Below are 23,424 nucleotides of genomic sequence, written 5' to 3' on the forward strand. Positions count from 1 at the left end.
TAGTGACTGTACATAACACATAATCTTCCTCTTATTTGTTTTAATAGGTCAATTAACAAGTCCCCGGCTTGATACATAGTTAATTAAATCAATATGTTTTTTAGTTAGCCCTGACCATCAAAAGAGGCGTGAAAAAATTTGACAGCTGTCGGATCATTAGCTTGTGAATTATAGCATTTTGAGTGAAGCAACTTTTGTTATTGTGAAAAAAATTGATAAAAAGGAATTTCGCGTGTTGATAAAATATTGCTTTTTGATGGGAAAAAATACAGTTAAAGTAAAAACTTGGCTTGATGCCGAGTTTCCGGACACTGCACCAGAAAAATCAACCATCAAGGATTGGTATGTTAAGTTTAGATGTGGTGAAATCAGCACCGAAGGCGGTGAACGCAGTGGACGCCCAAAAGAGGTTGTTACCGACGAAAACATTAAAGAAATCCACAAAAATATTTTGAATGACCGTAAATTGAAACTGAATGAAATAGCAGACACTCTAAAGCTATCAACTGAACGTGTACATCATACCATTCACGAAGAAAGCGGGAGTCGCACGAGCTCACTTTTGATCAAAAACAACTACGAGTTGATGATTTGGAGCAGTGTTTGAGTTCGAATAAATCCGAGTTTTTGCTTCGATATGTGACAATGGATGAAACGTGGCTCCATCATTTCACTCCGAAGTCAAATCAACAGTCATCCGAGTGGACTGCACACGATGAACCTGCTCCAAAGCATGGGAAAACGCAACAGTTGGCTGGCAAGGTTATGGCGTCTGTATTTTGGGATGCGCATGAAATAATTTTCATTGACTACCTTGAAAAAGGAAGGACCATCAACAGCGACTATTACATAGTGTTATTAGACCGTTTGAAGGACGAAATCACCGAAAATCGGCCGCATTTGAAGAAAAAGAAAGTGTTTCACCAAGACAATGGCATCGTGTCAAAAATCCATGAATTGGGCTTCGAATTGCTTCCTCATCCACCGTATTCCCCAGATATGGCCCCCGGCAACTATTTCCTGTTCTCAGGTCTCAAAAGAGTGATCGCTGGGAAGAAATTTTCGTGGAATGAAGAGGTGATTGATAAAACTGAGGCCTATTTTGAAGCAAGGGACAAATCGTACTACAAAAATGGTATCGAAAAGTTGAAGGATCGCTGTAATCAGTGTATCCTTGAAGGGAATTATGTTGAATAAAAAAAAACAAATTTTTCCGAAAAATGTATCTTACTATTGTAGGTCGGGGACTTTTCAGTTGACCTGTTATATCGTAATATTTAATTGAATCCGTATTGAGATATATTTTTTGAAGATAAGGAAGTTACACATTTTCAGTGGCAGTTTTGTTGAAGTTAAACAAGATTTCTTGCAAATGACATTTTATACCAAGCCATAAATTCGGCGGCTCTAAATCCCTCAAATAAAATTCACGATTCTGGCCAACCTCTTGGATTGGATTTTACCCAATCATTGACATTTAGGCGTAACTGAAATGACTACAAAGGTCAAGGCTACATTTAGTGAGAATAGAAAAATCTAGTTAACCATGCATAACAAAATTATTGTTTTTTAGATAGGCTAGTTCTTTAACAGTCCCTCTGAGTGTAGTTGTATGAAATTTATGTAAAAATAATCTTATAAAGAAGATTATATTATTGAAAAAAAAGAGATGTGTAACATTTTCATTTAAATAGAAGTTAACGCTAAAAACATAGAATGACAATGAATGATGAATGTATTAGAGAGTTAATTGAATGAGTTACTACTTACTAACTTCTAATTTTCATTTGCTGTCTTCGAATATAATTATAATTATCACATCACACATAGTCTTAAAATAACTCTAGAAAATTCAAGAATATGTGTTATCTAAAAAATAAAATGTGTATTTTTTACGGATAAAAATTATTTAAACATATTTATTTTAAATATATTATCGGTACTTACGGATACTAAAATGTATTATTGCTTTTTAATGTATAGACGGTATCAATGCTTATAAGTATATATCCAACGTATTATATTTTTGTTCTACTTTTCTTTTGTTGCCGCTTATAGTTTGGTTTTTCTCAGTTTTGTACTAACGTTTTAGTGTTAAATGAAGCAATATTTATTGGCTAGTTTATCTAGCATATTTGTTAATAAATTCTACCACAAATATTAAACTACATAAAAATTTCTTTCTGTAATTTTACTAATTAATTTCATACAAATAATAGGCATGTAAAAGCTGATACATAATATCGATTTTATTTATTTTTATTTTGAATAGCAATTTTGCTTAAAATATTTTGGCCTATTCGTGATACAAAAATATTTATAGTAGACCCAAATTCATTCGTAAAAACCTTCGCGTAGGATTTTATTATCAGAAGTATATTTATTACACTCACAGAGGATATATATATATATATATATATATATATATATATATATAGTAAAAGTATTAGATTTATAAAATTATAGCTGAATATCTACAAATGCAACTTCACAACAATGTAATTTCACAGCTGAAAATTAAATGTATCCCTAAATATGTCACTGTTTGGTTTGGTTATTTTAAGGTGGAGGTACCATTGGTGCTTACTTTTGTTCAATAAATGGATGACAGTTTGGCATCGATGTCTGTGAAACAAAGTTTTTTGAGATCAGTTAGCCTTGGGAGCTATCAAATGAAAATGGTAATAATTGTAGAATGCATTCTTACATTTTTTGCAGAGATATAATTCTCAGGATTTCCTCAAATTTGACTGTCGGTTTACGACGTTTGTCGGTTTATAACCTCTAATGGTTATCACTAATGTTTTGAAGAATTTTGTAGACAGTAGCAACCTAAATTTAATTTTGGAGGCGTATTCGGTTAAAGGTCGCTTAAAGAATAAAATGAGAAGGCAAAGTCCGATTTTAAAATCAATTTTACATATTTACCAACTGCAATATATTCGACATCATTTTTAGCGTGTATTGGCTGTTTTATTGGATGTGTATTGGATGTTTATTTTATTGGACATGTATTTTATGACTTAATAAAAATGTTACATTAAAAGCTAGGAAAGCTGTGGCACGGAACAGTAACAATTTCTCACTACAATGAATCTATTTATGCAATTATATTGATATATAAATTGTCCTTATCGGATAATAAATTATAATTAAACCGTATAAGCCTGTTAACTTATCCAGAACCAGTAGGTTAGAATATATTAGGTATATTCGTGATTAAGAACGATTCATGACAGATGGTAAAATTATTATTAAAAAAATTACACACATTGATGAAACATTCCACAACCAGTCAAGAGCTATTAGAACTTTTAGAATTTGTCAAACTAACAAAAATACTGGTTTAAATATTTTAACGATTATTTATGCTTGTATCTTTATTGAGTTGTATACAACGTTCTGTCTGTTGGATCCTTTGTTATTAAGACAACACAGATGAATGCTTATTAATAGCTACCATTTGATTTATATTAAATTCAATTATCCATCCAATAAAAGAACCCACTGACTTCATCAATATTTATGACGTCAGCACGTCGCTATGTTGCCGAATCAACTTTGACTTTTGGTTTACAACGTTTGCCAGCTTATAATAATCTATAGTACTATAATATTAACTACTATGAGTTACTAATAATGCTGTTTTTTATTCAGCATAATTCCCTTCAAGGATACACTGATTATAGCGACCCTCCAACTTTTCGATAGCATTTTTGTAGTACGATTTGTCCCTTGCTTCAAAATAGGCCTCAGTTTTATCGATCACTTCTTCATTCGATGAAAATTTCTTCCCAGCGAGCATTCTTTTGGGATCTGAGAACAGGAAATAGTCGCTGGGGGCCAGATCTGGAGGCTACAGTGGATGCAATTGAAGCAATTGCTTCAACTGTATTTTTTCCCTTCAAAAAGCAATATTTTATCAACACGCGAAATTCCTTTTTATACTTTTTGTCACAATAACAAAAGTTGCTTCACTCAAAATGTTATAATTCACAAACTAATGATCCGACAGCTGTCAAATTTATACACGCATCATTTGAGGGTTAAGGCTAACTAAAAACGTATGAATTTAATTCTAGTAGCGCTATCTATGTGTCAGGCTGGGGACTTTTCAATTGACCTGTTATAGTAGTGGATTATTTTCTCCAGTTATTACATATAATGAACATTTTCTTTTGGCGCCTTCAATTATTCTAGTAAATACAATATGCAACAGTAGCAATAAATATTTTCGGTTATAATTGTAATGAATTGTCTAATAATTCTCAATTGTGTCAGTTTAATAGCATTTTCTAAAAACTATAAAATATATTTGTATATCATAATTTATGTTTTTATCATTACAAATTACACTGTTGTTATACGACTGTTGTTATATTAAAGTAAATATTAATTTGTCGTATAATAATCTTTTTTCCCACAATATGGTGTGCTGCTAATCCTAAGCACATTATCCAGGATTATTTTTATTTAGATGTTTGCTATATTAAGGAAAACGTATGATTCATTTAACAATAATGTGTAGCATACACGTAAATTAAATGAAACCGAACACATAGGTAACCTTATAATTTTCTTCAGTTCCTTTTGTTTTACGATTATATAATTTATTGTGTGAACGATGTAATATATTTTGATCGTCATGTATAATATATGTGTTTAAAATTCATTTATGATGTTACACGCAACATTTTATTTGAAGTCGGCTGGAAATATGAGTACATATATAGAAAATGTGAATATTGCAGTGATAAAATGTCAGTACATTACTGATTAGATTGTTGTATCAGGGCAATTTATTTACTTGAGATGATAAATTATAGTTTCCGGTAACAGTTTACTTATGCCACAGCATTTTTTTATATTGTTGTACAGTATTACAAAATATTTTATTTAGTGTTTTTTAGAATAAAATAATTTACATTTTTTATAATATCGGGTTGAAGAAAAAGTTGTTTCAATATAATATATTATTTGGCATGTTGGCAACACTGCTTCCGTGTATTAATGCGACGCGTATGTATTGCTCAGTTTATGTTGTAGGTTATATTTTAGTGTTTTATACGCTTTCTACAAAGAGAAACAATCGATGAAATGTGGGACCTCTTAGATGTTGTTGGTCATCTGTTCCATAATTTCATGAGGGCCACTATTAATCCTATCTAGCAGGAGATCTTCTGCTAAAATATGTTTAAACAAATCATTAATTTTCCAAGAAAAGCAGTGACCAGTTATTTAAAGACCTAGTAATATACAGAAGTCAAAATGCAATGTTTACTTAAACTCTAGGTGTTAAGATATGAAAAAGAGTAGAGCTATTTTTGTGTTACATTCACTAAACATGAGCAAATTATAGTATATAAATTGTAATGAAAAATAACGTTACAAAAAGCACGCTTCAAACTTAAACCATTGTTTAATTACAATGACTATAATAAGGATAATATTTTATGTCAGTAACTTAAATGAATAGGATAATCGTAATGATATCATACCATTTGATTGTTCTCTCATCCATGAATAGTTGTAATGACATAATATTAGTTGAATTATATTAGTCGATCGAAATTTATTGAGAGATCTTTTTTAATATTTCATGATATTATTATAAGTTAATGTTCAGTTATAATTCTATTACCTAAAACGATTTTTTGAAATATATCGATTATAAGTTTTCAAATTCCGAATATAATGTTGAAAAATCCACTTAAGATCATATTCTTAAAGAGATTTCTAAACAAGAGGAACCACGTGCATATATATATATATATATATATATATATATATATATATATATATATATATATATATATATATACAATTTTTATTCTTATTGCAGCAATGACATTCTAAAAGGTTGCCCTAAAATTAAATCGACTCTTAACAACCTTAATATCTCTACTATTAATTATTTAAATGCACAAATGCACAGTATTAACTAACACCTGCGTTATAAAAAAATATACGTTTTAGGGGACATACCCGCAATCTGCAAAACAAATCAAAGGGTCGATTCTCATTTTGGTGATGCCAACGAAATTTAATAGTCAATAGATCTTTCCTAATTCTTTTCCAACATACTCTTGTTTTTTTATGTTTTTAACTCACTACCATAATATTTGAGGGCATTGACACCAATATCTCCAGATTTTGACTTAGACACTGAGTTATAGTTTTGTTGACCTGATTAAGATCCATGCAAAATTGATCCAGATATATCTGAAACCTTGGAGGTGACTCAACATGCGATTTAAAATCATCTCAAGGTCATTAGTACGGTACACGAGAACAAGGAAATTAAATTAATATCGGCAACAGTCGATGCATTTGAGCCAAGCATTGAAAATACGTCCTTTATAACAAAAAAATTACGATAAAATTATTTTTCACCCAGAGCAAACAGCTTCAAACCACATATTATATAAATGGGTAAAGAAAGTTTTAAAAGACCCTTCAGCAAAACGTTGCACGGGTTGTAGTCACCAGGCGTACCAATTTTTTGAAGAAACTTTAGAATTGCAAAAAACGCTCAGTTTTTATTTGTACGCCCCCGTATAACAAACTGTTTTTTATAACTCTACAATTACTTCCGAGTTGTAGTGGCCTTCTTTTAGAGTTGTCACACCCGCCTTTTATTTGGTAGTAACATAAAAACTACCAAAAAAGAATGCATTTGTGACTTACCACTTCCTTAATCGATTTAGTATATTATTAATAAGGACATTGTAAAAAATCACGGCCGTAATGTATGGCAGCGAAAAAATCATTCTATTCGAACTAAATGCAATGTGAAACGAAACAACCAAGCCGTACGCATTAATAAAACAAATATCCTAGAGGCCGTTTTAAACCTATTAACCTTTATGAGACTATGGCAAGCAATATCTGTTATTTAACGGACTATATAGAGGCGATTTTTGTAGCCATTTGCTATGTCTACCTATCTAATGTTTCTCTAAATGAATATTGATACATTTATTATAATTATTGAGTTAATTGATTATCTAGTGGTTTACATTCGAATAATAACTGGTATTCAGTGAGTTGATATTATAGATAGCTTATATTAAAAATTCCTATTAATGTTATATTAATCTACGAACTTCTTAGTTATATTGTATATTAATAATATAATGTGTTATCCAAAATACTAGATATATTGCTCGTCCACTAAAACAATTAATCACGTTATCAAAATATATGACGTCGCAATGTTGCCGTATCAAATTAGAAACCAAAATATTTTAACTTTGACATATAACAAAATATTTTGACGAATTTTGTAGAAATTTGACATGTCTGGACGTATCAGAGAGCATCCTATCTCTTTTTAACTAAGATAAATTGAACAAGAAAAGTCTGTTCCGTGTTTAAAATGAATGTTACATTTTTACAAACTGCCATTGGCAATATGTCCTATAGCCTGCCTAATAGTACCAATAAACTCGTAGCTCATTAATCTTTACTACAATGAAATGAGAAAAATGATATCTGATGCATCAGAACATATAACCGAATCAGTCTAGGTTGGTAAAGGATGGCCATGTTGTCAAATGTCTGCAGATTTCTTCAAAATATTAATGATAATAATTGCAGTCGATAAATGTTGTTAACCAAAATTTGTTTTGTTTTGCGTGTTAGTATGTTATATTAGTGAAATTGTCAATAAGTTATCGCTGTTTTCAAGCATTATGCTAGCGAAAAGGTATTATAACTTGGGTTTTTCCTAATCCTTATTCACTAAAGGTATACTACAACGCGTAAAATACACAAAACATTTTTGGTCACATAATCTTACAAGTTTCATATACTCCATTGGTCAAATAACTGGATTGTTTTGAGATTAAGGTGGTTCTGGAGGTGTAATTCATGAAACGAGGCTAGTACTGTTTTACAAACCAAGCTGTTTCGCTTAAATTTGGAGGCTTTTAGACGTTTTTAATGTGCCAATTACTGTAATTACTTCTCATAATCAATTACTACAAAAATCATCTTTATAATACAATAATATTGATTAGTGTTATTTTAATTGTAATCTTCTTATAAAAATATCTATTATCAGAGCCATAAATAATATTTATTCGGAGAATCAGGATTAATGGTGATTAGATTAGCGTTATTAATTAAATTTAATGCTGCTTTTATTAATTATTTTTAGCCTACTAATGGGTCTACTGCGTTATCAATTTGTTTACAATGCAATCTTATGATTTAATATATCATGTGTGTAATTTGAAATATTTCTCATATGGAATAAATGTATGCATTTTATTTTAAGTTGATCCATAACATTTCCATAAATTTTATCCTGAATTTTACATTACACATTTATTAAAAGTTCCTCACGAGATGTTCAACACAATATTTTCTCTGTATCACACGAAAAGGAACCGAGCTATGATTTTATTATATTTTGAAGTTTACGAAATTCGAATAATTATGAAATATCATATATAATTGATTCTTTATTATCATGAGGAGTTATTCTTTTTTATGATAATTTCAAAACCAAAATTAATGCGTCGACAACCCTGGAAAATAAAAAAATGTTTTAAATGATGTCTTCATGATGTATTCATCGCCAATAACTCTATGTTATATTTGTCGTGAGTTTTAAGCAACTAATCCAATTCCAATTCAATTAATTATTTATGAATGGATTAAAAATAATACTGTAACAGGGAATACGTTTCTGTTAAAATTCCCTTATAATCAACAACTGGGAAAACCAGTTATATATGGAACATCATGAAATTAAAAAAAGTCCAATAACAAAACCCGATAACGTGAGTAACATTTATTCTGAGAATATATCCACAGTATACATGTAGCTGTTATCTTATCTTTGTTACGAATTGATACTTTTAAGGTAAAAATCCGGATGATATGTATTAAACATGTAGATAATATGGGAGCATTTACTGAAAGTTGCTTTATTGATATTTACAATGATTGCCGGGTGATAACATATAAGTAATAAGCTTAATATCGCCCATCGACCACAAACTTTAATAGTGCACCGTAATCTAAGAATAGTTAGCGAACAATTTTCAATAACCAATTTTAATATCACTAATAGTCAACATATTTATCCTATTTTTTTGTTATTCTATTACGCTACGTTTTTGCGCATTTTAAAATATTCTACCCAATTCTCTGTTCATATTTACGGGAATGCGGTTAGGATTTTTTTAATATCATAATTTTATTCAGTGGTTTATATTTAGTTACTCTAAAGATAAATATATTATCTTACTACTGACATGTCGCTAAAAAGAGAGCTATGAAAAATCACATTCGCAGAACAATTATTATATAATATTATTAAATGTTTTGTCATACTGAAGAATAGGTTGTTCGGTTGTTTAAAAAATTTCTGGCCGTTTAGAACGCTCTTTGTTTTCGGTCAAAACAAAATCACAACTTCACAAATAAAACGTTGATATCAATGGAGCATGGTTGCAACAAGCTTCACACAACATTCGATGACCTTCATCCGCCTTTTTCTTCAAATTCAGGTAAAAAAGGTGACATTTAGACATTTTCAATGCACTGAAAACATTTTTTGTTCACACTTCGACGAAATGACACATCATGAAAAGTGAAGCCTGTAAGTGAGTTGAAGCCTGAAGAAGAAGATGAAGTTGGTTACAAGTGTACCCAATACGATTTAATACACAATAACAGCACTTGTTGTAAATCCAATTACAAAAAAAATACTAGTACCTTTGTAAGTGCAAATAACGTTCGAAAAAATTTAAAACAAATCAAGCGTGTAGTTTTATTTCCTTTAGATCGTTAGGTATAAATGTTAAGAGGGGATTTATTATTTTTTCTTACATAAGATAATAAATAATAAATAAATAATGACGAATCCGTACACGATATACAGTACTTTAAATTAACTATATTGTACCATTTTTTTCGAAATTAAATTACAAAACTTACACACTATTTTCCTATAATAATACATATTGCCACCAACATAGTCCAATAAAACAGCCAATGCACGTCATCAACACCGTCGAATATATTGCGAAATTTAGTGTATAAAAACGCAAAATTCCTTTTAAACTCAGAACATTTTTCTTTCTCATTTTACTAATTAGCGTTACTCTAGTTAAAAAGAGAAAGTAACCAAATAGATCTATAAAATTCGATTTGTGTTGGTACTGGTCGACACCATTGTTATATGTAAATGTAAATATAATAAAACAATTCTAGCCTACAAGGTATTTTGGCTCTATAATTAACTGTAATTTAAGTCCTTCGATAAACATGCATTAAATATACTATAATGTTAAAATTTTTTTTTTTTTTTTTTTTTTTTTTATAATTATATACATTGTTACTAGTCGTTGCCGACTAACCTACAATTTGTCCTTATAATAGCTTAAATCTAGGTATATATCTAATAGGACTCATCAGTCCTACATAGTCTCTAACATAATAATAATTGTTTTAACACTTTGAGTTTTTTCTAATGCACCTCACTGCACTACACTACAACACACTACACAAGTTCAAATGGTTTGGTCCTTTTGAGTCTGCGTCCGGTTTTGGTGTTGTCCAAGAGTTGTAATACTTCGAAATTAACATGAGAGTGAAGTCTCTCCTCATGTCTCTTTGCAATTCTTTTAATTTCTTGATTGACAGTCGGTATCTGAAGATCTCGATGTAAATAAATGGTCCGGTAATATCTGGGTGCACCTACGATGCTTCTTAGGACTTTGTTCTGGAAAACTTGTATTAGATTTATGTTGCTTTTTGCGGAACATCCCCATAATTGTATTCCGTATGTCCATATAGGTTTTAATATTTGTTTATATAGAAGTAATTTATTATGTATAGTTAATTGAGATTTTCTTCCAATTAGCCAATACATTTTTCTATATTTTAACTCAAGTTCTTTTCTTTTCTTTTTGACATGTTCCTTCCACCGTAGTTTTGCATCAAGTGTCATTCCGAGATACTTAGCATTATTGCTGTATGGTATGACAGTGTGGTTTATGGTCAATGGTGTAAGCGCGGCCTGTTTATAGGTGAATTGAACATGCACAGATTTGTTTTGGTTAATTTGTATTTTCCAGATTTGGGTCCATTTATTTATAGCGTCAGTAGCCTGTTGTAGGTTTCGGGTTGCTTCTTCGCTATTGTTTCCGACAGCAAGAATAGCAGTATCATCAGCAAATGTAGCCATTGTAATGTTTTCGATTTGTGGTATATCACATGTATAAAGTAGGTACAGAATTGGCCCCAGTACACTTCCTTGTGGTACACCTGCTTTAGCTTCTTTTATTGTAGAGTAAGCTTCCTCTTGTTTCACTCTAAACATTCTGGCTGTGATGTAAGATTTTAATAGTTCGGTGTGTTGCTTCGGTAATATTTTCTGTAGCTTATGGACGAGGCCTTTGTGCCATACCTTGTCGAAAGCTTGTGCTACATCTAAGAATACAGCTGAGCATACTTTATTATCTTCATAGGCTTTTTCAATAACATCTGTTATTCTATGCACTTGATCAATCGTTGAATGTTTGGTAATAAACCCAAACTGGTGTGTTGGTATTAGGTTTTTTCTCTCTATAATTGGTTTTAATCTTTTCAAGAGGAGCTTTTCAAATACCTTAGCTATCATCGGTAACAGTGAGATAGGTCGATAAGCTTTTATATCATTTGGTGATTTTCCAGGTTTTGGAACCATTATTATTTCAGCCATTTTCCAAACGTCTGGGACATATTTCAGTCGAAATGCTGCATTGATTAAGTTAGTGAGCTTTATAATACCCTTTCTTGGCAGATTGTGCAGCAATTGCCCTGTTATTAAATCATAGCCTGGTGATTTATTTGGCTTGATGTTAGTTTTAATAACGTTGGTGACTTCTTTCGGAGTTGTTAATTGAATTGTCGAATTTTCGCCGTCTATGTCCGGTAAAGTATGTTCAATTTCACTTTCGTTTGGTTTGAAAGTTTTCTCTAAATGGTCAGCGAATGCTTCTGCTTTCTCCAGGTTGCTGCGTGCCCAACTTCCATGCATGTTTCTTATCGGAGGACTATGTAGACAGGATCGTTTTAGGTATTTAGTGGCTTTCCAGAGCGAATAGTCTGTGTTCTTGTCGTCTGTTAAATTTCGTAGATAGTTATTTATGGAATTGTTTTTAATTTCCAAAATTTCCCTCTTCAACCTTTGTGTTATGTTGTTTAAGATATTCTTATTTTCAGGTGTTCTATTTTGCTGCCATTTTTTCCGTAGTTTTCGTTTTTCAGCTACCATTTCCTTGATTTCTTTCGGGTAATTTATTCCTTTGGTTGAAGTTTTAATTTCTGGAGTGTTATTCCAAGCAGCCTGTTGGATGTCTGCAACGAATTTTTCGGTTTCATAATTTAATTGGTCTTCTGTCTTAAGGGGAACATTTAGTTGAATTCGATTGTTTATTTCTTCAACAAATCCTTCCCAGTCTGTCCTCTTGTTGGTTAATGTTGGATTTTGTTGTTTTCTTATAATGTTTTCACTCAGCGTCAAAATCACAGGTGTGTGATCTGAACTTAAGTCAAAATTTTCTTCAACTTCCATGTAGTTAGTGGTTATGTTTCTAGCTATAAAGAAGTCTAACAGGTCTGGAGTTTTCTCTGGATCGGTAGGCCAATAAGTTGGTTTTCCTGTCGACATGTAACTGCACCCTAGCTCAGCAGCTGCTTTATGTAATTCATTACCTTTAGTTGTCGTCATTCTAGATCCCCATCTTGTATTTTTAGCGTTGAAATCACCACCGATTATAAATTTTTCTCCTAGGTTGTTTAGAACATTCAAGTAATTTTCTTTTTTTTGGTTGTATCTTGGAGGGCTATATATGGAAGCTAATGTAACCCTGTATTTGCTAGATATAACAGTTACTGCCGTTACCTGATTTTCTGCTAAACTGAGTCCGGGTTCTTGATGATGGCATATATTATTTTTTATTATTATTGCACTTCCTCCTCTTGCTGTGTTAGCTGGATGAATGGTGTGGTAAAAGTAATATCCTCTAAATTTAATAAAGGATTCCTTTGTCAAATGGGTTTCAGATATTAAGCAAATATCTATTTTTTGCAATTCTAGGAATACTTGTAGGTCAGCGTGATGTTTCTGAATCCCATTAGCATTCCAAATTGCGATGCGGATGTCTTTACTTGCCATTTTTAGTTCTTGAGGCCACCGCCCTATTGTTTTCGAGTTTAAGTAATCTTTCAGAAAACGATTCAATAATCTTTTCCTGGTTGTCCAGCTTTGCTATAAGTTTCAATAGCAGTTCGTTGGTTGTAACGTCTTCTTTTTTTGTTTCTTTTTGAGCGGTTTGGTTTATGCTTTGAGCATAGGTCATTTCATCGTTGACTTCGTTGTACATTTTTGGTTGTTTATTTTGAGTCACTGTTTTTTGCTCTTTAGCCTGACTGATTTTATTTCTTCTCTCTTGGAATGTTTTCGCAACTACGCATCCTCTGTAGCTTGCTGGATGCGCTTCATTGCAATTCGCACATTTCGCTTTTGTTCCTTTGGGTTTTTTGCATTCTCCCGTGATGTGTTTTCCTGAGCATTTTACACACCTTGGTTCCCTTTTACAGAATTTTTGTGTGTGTCCATGTAATTGGCATCTCTTGCACTGTGGCACAAGATTTGCCTTTCTAAGAGGTTCTATTTTTACTTCGACTCCTAGAATATGTTTAATTTCATAAATTGCTTTTATGTCCGTGTTATGTTGGAATGATAACATAAACAGTGGTAAAGGCTTCTTCTGGACAACTATTTCTCCATTGTTATTTTTATTTCGTTCTTTTTTCAGGATATTTGTGACGTCAGTACATTTAAGTCCATTTTTTATTAACTCTTCCACTATTTTAGTAGTTTTAGCTGTCGGTGGAAGCCCTCTTGCCATTACTTTAATGTCTCTGGTTTGCTTATCTTCATACGAGTGCCATTGTAATTTTAGGAATTCCAAGCACTCAGCAATTTTCGTAAAAGTTTTACGACATTCGGCGTTTAATTTGATTTGTCCATTGTTTAATGTTGTTGCTCTAAATAGTATATTATTTGTTTTCATTGTTTCATATAGCAAGTCAAAGTCTGTGACATTACTTACTATAATTGGAGGTGGTCTCGGCACTTTTATTTCTTTATTCAATTCTTGTGCTTTAATGGTTTTTGGTTGTTGTGGTGAAGCTTCAGGTGTATAGTTTGCTTTTCGTTTCTTATTTCTTTTAACTGTTATCCAGCCTACTTCTTTTTGCAATTCTTCCTCGTCTGTTTCATAGTTTACAGGCAATTTGTTTTCAGTGCACTGGTTCACTACGGGAATGCTAGTTGGATTGTATGTGTTTTGGTTTTTTATTAGGAGTTGTAGTGCATCTAATTGTTTTTGCATATTTGTTAGTGCAATTTCCAGATTCCGTCGGGCTGTTTTTTCGTTAATATACGCATTATAGAGAGCTTGCTCATTTTGCGTTCTCTTATGGTTTTCTTGACAAAAGATTTGATTCTGTTGTGCCAGATAAGCTTCACCTGACGTTGAGGATTGTGTTTCCATCTCATTTAGTCTCTGGTTCTCTCTATTAATCATTTTTATTTAATGAATAGTTTAATTCACGTTTTTACAAAAATTTCAGTACCGGTATTTGTTTCAGAACCGTTATAACGCCGCATTTGTGGTACAGATGATGCACCTCCGACCCTTAACAGCCCCCAAAATTTTACCTTTGTTACTTTATTGCAGTGACCATCGTTTTAAACACATTTTCACTAAACATTTAACGCGCAGTTTTAACACTGTTATTGTCGTCACGGTTTTTACTTATTTTTTAAAATCGCATTTGTGGCACAGGTAGTACACTTTCAAATTTATTACACTGACCGTCGCTCCAAACACGTCTTTACTCTACGAAGGTCGAACGACAACTCTATAATGTTAAAATAAATTATATTTTATAACGTTATTTTTGTTGCACTATTTTACTTACATTAGCATTTTGGTGTCAGAGTCAAAATAAGTGAAAACTTAAATTTGGTGCGGCAACATTGCATTATAAATTTTGATGACATGCATTGGTTGTTTCATTTGAAGGATTTTCTGTATGTTTCGCTACTTATAGTCTGGTTTCCATTGAATACATTTTGTGAAAATTAATCTTCCCTTAGCTGTTATTAATATTTAAAATTGTATGATATTAAATATGATATAGGTATCGAAAACTAAAATAACCTTTCCTGTTTTAGGACTTTTTCCTCTTATGGGACACGCCGCAATGAATATTCGTCCCACATTACTGACCATTTATGAAACGCATTTCGTACCTCTGGGAGACCGCTTACGTCCGGCTCTAAGCGGATTTCTGAGTGGAATTTTGCCAGGACTGGACACTGGTACTGATCATTTCGATAGGTAAACCGTTGAATATATTCTTTCAATAAGTGCTAATATAAGTCGTAATAATGTTTTTAACACCTACGTCAGGTTATTTTTCTCATCTATTATCTCGATCTTACACCTACAATGTTGTTTTGTAAAATGTTTTAACTAACGTCTGAAGACGACAATATATATTTTTTGTTATTTACGAAAACGCATGAAATCTACATATTGTTAATTTAAATATACCGCAAAGTGACCCATGATTGGTTTTGTCGGTTACAATTTAAAACTGTTACCAATTTTTCTCTAACATTGTTTTAATCCAAATTTCAGTTATAAATTATCACAATGTTTTAATTAGATTTAATGAATATTTGTTCATTACTTTAAAACACTATAAATAATTGTAAAATGAAATGTGAACAATATTAAGAGACATGTTATTATTATAAGAAAGATGTGAACTGCACGAGATGTTACCGAGGAATGTGTCCAAGCTGACAGAACCAATCATAGGTTGTTAACAATATACATTTTCTGTCTGTAGAAACGTTCAGTTCGGAAAAGGTGAATGGTGTCACTGCGATTTGTATTTCCTAATTTACTTGCGATTGACGACATACAACGGAAAAAACGCCACGTTATTTTTCCAAGACCCAATAGTTTGATGTTAACTATGAGGATTTTTGTAAATTGCAATCTTTATTATGAATATTGCGTATATTTTTCTGGTAATAATGTAGTTGTATATTGCCATGTTACAAAATCGTTGTCTGATGTCTTTGCTTATATAAAAGCTGTATTTTTCAGCGTTTAAACCTCATGATTACACTCGGTTTAATCATAGTCTTCGAATCATGAGTGCTCGACATTACGTCAATATCGACGCATGACAAGGAAGCTGATTTTATTAGAGATTATCCACGCTATAGCTTAGCCCAACAAGATCATTTTATATTTTACATGAGTTTTCATCAACTATAAAGGCATGTACTTCCAACTCCTTCGTTTTTTTTTTTGATTGACCCTTTCGTTAATATATATTTAGAAATCACCATTTTTCTCATTTTTATCAATAAGGTACTTTTCACTAGTACTCAGAGGTACTAGACCTTTAAAAAGTACACTTCAGTAAAATGACCTGCAATCGGTAATATGATTTTTCACTTAAATACAATGTAAAAAATGTTCGATTCTACCGTAGCATAAGTTACGTTCTGGGTTTAAATTTAATACAAATTTCTAAGGCTGTAATTTATTCTATTCTCATGCTTTATTATTTCAATGAGGTATGTTATAAATGTGTGTTTAATAATAACTTGGTGTTGAAAATGCATTAACGTAAATTTTCTCATATATTTGACTTTGATGTATAGCATCGTGTAAAATAAAAATTTATTATGGTGTGGTATAAAAATTATTACATCAATGTATATAATGCATTAGCTATTATATATATATATATATATATATATATATATATATATATATATATATATATATAAGGCTTTTAATAAAGTCAGGTTATGCTGTAGGCTTGTGTTTATTTTTACTAATTTACGTATATCATTCAAATGACTATAATATGACTTAATTAATAAGAATTAATTGACTATAGAAATTTCACGAGGATTGACCAGTCCTGTGTATCTGTCAATATAGTAAATAATTTGTAGTTTCTTACTACTTTACTTGAAAAACTTTATAAGTAGCTTGGTAATTTAAATGTGACTATAACTAATATTTTTTCTTTCGCAGAACGAATTCATTACTTGAAAGTGTATGTGAAGGCGTGGAACCGACATATTTTTACACTTGTATATGGCAATGCGTTGCTAACAATAGTCCAGTACGATTGCCAGCTATTACATATGTGTTATCGCATTACAACCGTAAACTAGCCATGGAGGATCAGTTGTATTTAATGGGGCACGATATTGGACTGATGGTTTGTATACCGTTTTAGTGTACTTAATTTACTTACGCTAATTATATTCTATCTTTTGACTTGTTCAGAATATTTGCATATCTATTGAAATATTTCTTTATCGCTCCTATAATTTTGCAAATGTTTTAAATTGTTGTAATTGGCGAAAGTATATGCCATCTATTTATAAAAAAAGCGAAATTACTTTTTCGCCAACTTCACCTCTCATAATATATATATATATATATATATATATATATATATATATATATATATATATATATATATATATGTATGTATTCCCATAAAAAATATTGGTTAATACAGAAATCTATTAATTCTTAGGTATCTGGTCTGTGTGCAGCAGTTCAAGACTCCAGTGTTTTAGTTCAAAGATCAGCTTTAGATTTGCTGATGATTTGTTTCCCCATGCAAAACAAACAGCTGCTTTATGCTGATATGGTGAGACTGGTAACAGCAGCCTTATCAACCATCTTAAGAAGAGATATGTCATTAAATAGGTAAATGAACTGTTAAAGTGCATTCAAACTGAATCATGTATTATAATTAGATCTATAAAAACATTCATCTAAGGTTATTTCCTTTTTTACAGGCGCCTGTACTCCTGGTTACTGGAAACCGACTCGAATAATCTACCCCTTGTACAGATTGAAGGCGAATTAAATAAAGAAGTGTCCGATTCTCAGGCTCATTCGATAGCCTATGACCTTCTTAATGACGGGATCAAAGATATTCTTAAAAAGTCAATTAGCATTGTTCCTCTCGATGTGAAACCGTACAGACTCTTAACTTCCCTCTTCGAGAAACCCCAAATAGGTCCTGTTATTTTGGACGGTATTTTGTACGATATTTTTCGAACGCTATATCTATCTTGTCTTAATTTTCAAAAGCACAAGGTTCAGTCCGGACGGTGCGTATCTTTTAACGGCGACCTAAATAGTTTAAAGAACGAAGACAAAGTCCTAAATAAACTGTTCGTCACTAAAAACTGTCAAGAGCTGGTCAAGAATGCGAATTTATTATTCAACACCTTGCAGAGCTATTATATATGGTCATATATCGAGAATTTGTACGACGATGCGGTAAAAAGCATCAAGAAATATAAATATCGCGACCGTTGCTCTGTAAACGAAATCGGTAGCGGTCCACCTTATATTTTAGAATTGTGCATTTTAACAGATTTTTTACTCGACATCATCCCAATAGAATCATATACCGAAAGCACCTCCAATATATTACCTAACTTATTTAACAAAATTATAACATCACTTAATTCGTGCATAACAGATTTAAATCATTGTGAAATTTCTAAAAGTTTAGAACTATGCACTAAAATTTTAATGAAAATACAACCGAACTTAACGATAACCCAAATGCAAAACGAGAAAGAACTAGATCAGATTTCCATCGATACCACGGATAAATCTGGTACTGGACAAACAATTCTAGAAAAAACAGAAAATGATGAACAAAGAACAATAGAGAAAAGTAAATCTGATTCAAAAATTAATGAAAATTTAAATGGTTTTGTTGACAAAGGCGAGTTAACTGTAGAGGAATTAAGAGAAAGGTAAGGTCATAGTTAAAATCCATTCTAGCAGATATAACAGTATTTTGTGTTTACAATTTCAAGTATTTTTTACACATTCATGTCATTTTAAAACTTTCCTTTAATATATTTTTTCATACAGGCGTTATAAAAGCACTGTAACTTAGATTTTCAATAATAGCAGATTGTTGTTGGAAACTTGTATCAACCTTTTTATTTTGGCGACGTCTATTTAATCTCTTTCTTACTCTGTTACCAAAAATCATCTTTACTGACGACCTGCATTTTTTTAATGAATGACTATGTTAACTTTGAATGCCTTTAAGCAGAATAGCCACCATAAATAACACAACGCCAAGTTCCCAGGCTTCACTAATCCACAAGAATTTCTCATATGGTCTAGTTTGATATTGACTCGTCTTTATTTTATTTTATTTATTAAAGTCTCCTTTTTTACCAACGAGGATTTATCTGGACTATTATTTAGATTTATCTAGATTAACGTGGGCTCCGAACCACGGTCATAGGCATTAAACCTCCAACTGGCCAGTGACCAACTTAGAGACCATCCCAGAAGATATCCAGTCTGACTCAGCCTGGTTACTGGCATAGCTGGGATGGTTATTCTTTGTCCGATGTTCCACTGTTGCCTATAAAGGCATTTACAATTATACAAGTACATCCATGCGCCAGTAGGATTTGACTTTATTATATATTAAGATTATCTTACAATTTTAGTAGTCAGTAATATATGTACATCCAGCGACATTCTCTATGTTATATTTTTTTCGCTGTTATTTAATAAAATAAATTTAATATTATATTTTAGGTCTTACAGCAATCAGTTTTTAAAAAAGAAAGACAAAACTAGTCCTAGGATCGAAAAGAAAACCAAAAATAAAAAGTCTAAGTCCAGCTCTAAATTATATGACCTTAAAAGTGAAGGGAGCGATTCAGTTACATCTGTGGCCGACGACGTTTCGGAAACCTCCTCTAAAGATAGCACCCCAATCACAACGATCCCCACCAAGTATGAAAATAAGCATTTCGTCCAGTGTCTTGAAGAATACAAAAAGTTTTACGTTTCGTTTATTCAGTCGAAAATATTACCGAAAACTGATATCAGAAGTTTTTTTAAGACATTGGCCTGCGACAAAAATCAAAGGATTAAAGAACTGGAGAAATTGTTGGATAGTAGAATAACCATGCGCGAAAGCAACTTTGTACCTGTTGACTATAGGCTTAAGTTTGAAAAAGATGTGTTAACCGCATTTATAGCGGCCCACGATGGCGTAGACTCGGAATATGAAGGTTCAATGAATATAGCTTCCAATTTATTATTGGAGTTTTGTGCGTTTCCTAATCTTTTGAGGAACGTATCCGAAAAAAAGTTACCTCTCTGGCTTGAAGCCCTTATAGTTTCAGCTTGCTGTAAAAATTCTTCGTGGGAAATAAAAATAACCGCCATGAATACTTTACTTGAAGTTTTTAGTTTATCTAAGAATCAGAATTTCAGTAAACAATTACAAAGCGACAAGAACATTATTATTACTGGAATTTTGGATCATCGACATGTGAGTTTCATAGAAGAAAATACCATTGTAATTGAGGTAAGTATTTTAGTAATCCATAATAAAACATTCATACAATTCTGTATTAAATTTCTTCTTTTTTTATATGTTTGCTGTGCGACTATCAAAGGATTTTATGAACTTTTATCAATAGTTGTACTTTATCCAACAGCATTTATCCATTTATCGATTTTATTATTCATAAAGTTAACAGTTCGAACTATACATGCATGACACTGATGTGTTTTAAATCATTCAAATTTACATGTATCCAAGAATAGAATAAATATTATAATTGATTTTTTAAAATACAAAATATTAAAAATTTATAAATATTCTAGATATTAAATAAGATCAAAAAATAAGAGAAACTAATTTAACTTAGGATATTAAAAAATATATAATATAGATACTAATAAATTTACATTGTATTTTTATGTTTAAAAATTACATGTTTTATAGGAAATGTCAAGAATCTTATGGAATCTTCTTGGTGTAATCAAAAACCAAAGCCAACTAATGCTTTGCGTGACGTTGCTTTACCAAATCCATAACACCTTCGATTGTAAATTATTCGTTGAACAAGAAATTGGGAAATATTTGACTCGTGAAGCTGTGAGCGCCAAACATATCAAACAGTTTTTTACCTTGTGGCATTTAGGACGGAATTTAAACATTAAATTACCGCCCCACAAAGCATATACTAAAAATTTCGATAGGTATGTACAGGAACTTTAATTTAATGTTAATTCACTTCAAAAAGTCTTTTAGAATTAACTAACCCTATGAGCAAATGTTTGTTTTTAGATCATTATTAAAAATATTGGATCTTCTTCAGAATACAGATAAACCTGCATTACAGTTATTGTCGGAATCGTTTTTAAACCATTGTTTATTGCATACAGACATTCCTCGAATATTAAATCCAATTTTAACTAAACTCCTATCATCAAACACAGCTAGAGTTTCTATACGGCATATAAATATTAGAGTTGGAGATACGCAAGACGATAATACCAATCAGGATAATCAAAAGATAGAGGAATCTCAATCGAAGAAAGTTTTTGCTGTGAGCAGTATTAACGGCAACATCATGTACCATCTAGCTGAAAATAGTAGACCTAAATCACCTAAGAAGAAGTGGTTCACTTTTTCGAAGTCAGGAAAGAAATACGCATCCGCTGTTAATATGACCACCAGTCTAGTTGAAGAAACCAATAATTTTGTTACAGCAAAAAATAAAGATTTTAAAGGTTACAATGTGTCGCCTAACCTGGACAAACATTCGAAGGGTAATGTTATTATCAACCCGTTAAGTTCAAAAGAAATTTATCCGAATGGATTAGAAGGATCTTATTCTCTACTGGATACGCATAATTCTTCGGATAGTTTATCTAGCAACGATAATACTATCAGTATTGATGATTCTATAGAAAAAAAATTTGATAAATCTTTGACTGGAATCGGTAAATCGAATTGCGATGCGAAATTAACATAATTTTTATTATATTCATTTTTAGGAGATAGAGATAGCGGATATGATACATTAACGATTAATAAACAATCGGAAATAATTAATGCCCTTGTAGACAATGGCAAGAAAGCCTTGTTAGAAAGCATGGAACCTATATCGGATGGCATTAAAGCGGTTAAGTTATCAAAGTCTAGAAGTTTTGATGAAAAAAGTAATATTAAAGCAGACGATATAGAGAACTCACTAGTTCAAAGTTGGTCTTATTGTATATCAGATTCAGCCAACTTACATTGCGAGTTAGAAATCAGTCGAAGTGCCGAAGAATTTTTCAAAGGCAAAGACGAAGAGCACGCAATTGTTTCTAGTATACTGAATCAAATCTTAGACGAGGTTTGTAAAGAGCATAAGACAAACTATGATGTTGCAACCAATACACCTATTAGACCTGTTGATTTGGATTTAAAGAATAAAATTAATGCTTGTAACACCAAAAACTTTGTCCTGTTTCCAATTCATTCACACCTGTGTCTTTATTATGAAATCTTTGACTCGAACCAAGTGATCTATGCATTACAAACTTTAAAGAACTGTATATTATGTAATCCAAAATTATTTATCAAGTGCTCTGCAACTAGTGGTATTAAAGATTTAAAAAACAATGAGATGTTATACCTACTGGCCAGACATAGGAAGAGCTATTTGGGAAATGGATTTAATGGTGAACTAAGCATAGAAAATATTAATTTTTATAGGGGCTATATGTTTCTGGATGTGATCATATGTATTTGCTTAAATTTTGTCAGGACGTTTTTTCCCATTTATGACGATTCAAGTCCGATTACCGAGGAACTCGAAAACAATATAAAGATCCATCTGGAAAGTTTCGAAATATTAAATGTTATAATTGAAAATCTTATTACGATGGTGGAAGAAAATTCGAATAAAGGGTTTTCGAGCTATATAGCTGATTTACTGGTAAAGTGTAAAATGCAGAAAATTCTGTTACCTTGTCTTCTAATGTCCGTGAGAAATTTTGATGAAGATATTACATTTGCCGAAGAAATATTGTTATTTAACAATTTCAAATTGTGCGATAGTGAGAAACGAACTGCTGATCATGTCGAATCATTCCAGATCCAGTTATTAAGGTACTACATTTATATTATTGAGAATTTGACTAGGTTTCATTTAAATTATTATATTTAAGATTGATTCATTCACTAATCGTTTTGGAGCATTCTGTATTCCCAAGTAGTAAGACGTCTAATCAATCAACTCCTGATTTATCCACAAATCAAATTAATGGAGAACAGTTAAATTATACACCTACAGTATTAATACCTAAGCAACAAATATTTTTATCAGCTGTGTTGAGCGCATTACGAAACCAAAACTTGAGACATTTGCATGAAAAATGGCTCAATATGGTAACGTGCTGCCTCCCATATTTAGGAGACAATCTAAAACAGATTTCGCTCAGCGTTATTCATCAGGTAGAA

General features: G+C 31.5%; 1 protein-coding gene across 1 annotated transcript in view; it reads left to right on the forward strand.

The window, feature by feature from the left end:
- Window positions 1-23,424, forward strand: part of LOC143198800 (protein DOP1 homolog) — a 37,336-nt gene that overhangs the window by 9,568 nt on the left and 4,344 nt on the right. The window contains exons 3-11 of the mRNA XM_076408293.1: window positions 15,248-15,413; window positions 17,142-17,331; window positions 17,656-17,831; window positions 17,924-18,901; window positions 19,710-20,490; window positions 20,914-21,170; window positions 21,259-21,917; window positions 21,972-23,073; window positions 23,133-23,418. Coding sequence (XP_076264408.1) covers window positions 15,248-15,413; window positions 17,142-17,331; window positions 17,656-17,831; window positions 17,924-18,901; window positions 19,710-20,490; window positions 20,914-21,170; window positions 21,259-21,917; window positions 21,972-23,073; window positions 23,133-23,418 — 4,595 coding nt within the window. The remainder of the gene's footprint in view (window positions 1-15,247; window positions 15,414-17,141; window positions 17,332-17,655; window positions 17,832-17,923; window positions 18,902-19,709; window positions 20,491-20,913; window positions 21,171-21,258; window positions 21,918-21,971; window positions 23,074-23,132; window positions 23,419-23,424) is intronic.

Source organism: Rhynchophorus ferrugineus, unplaced genomic scaffold (genome assembly GCF_030347505.1).
Source record: "Rhynchophorus ferrugineus isolate W39M unplaced genomic scaffold, kcgeb_rfMv2 rfM6, whole genome shotgun sequence".
NCBI classification, from domain to species: domain Eukaryota; kingdom Metazoa; phylum Arthropoda; class Insecta; order Coleoptera; family Curculionidae; genus Rhynchophorus; species Rhynchophorus ferrugineus.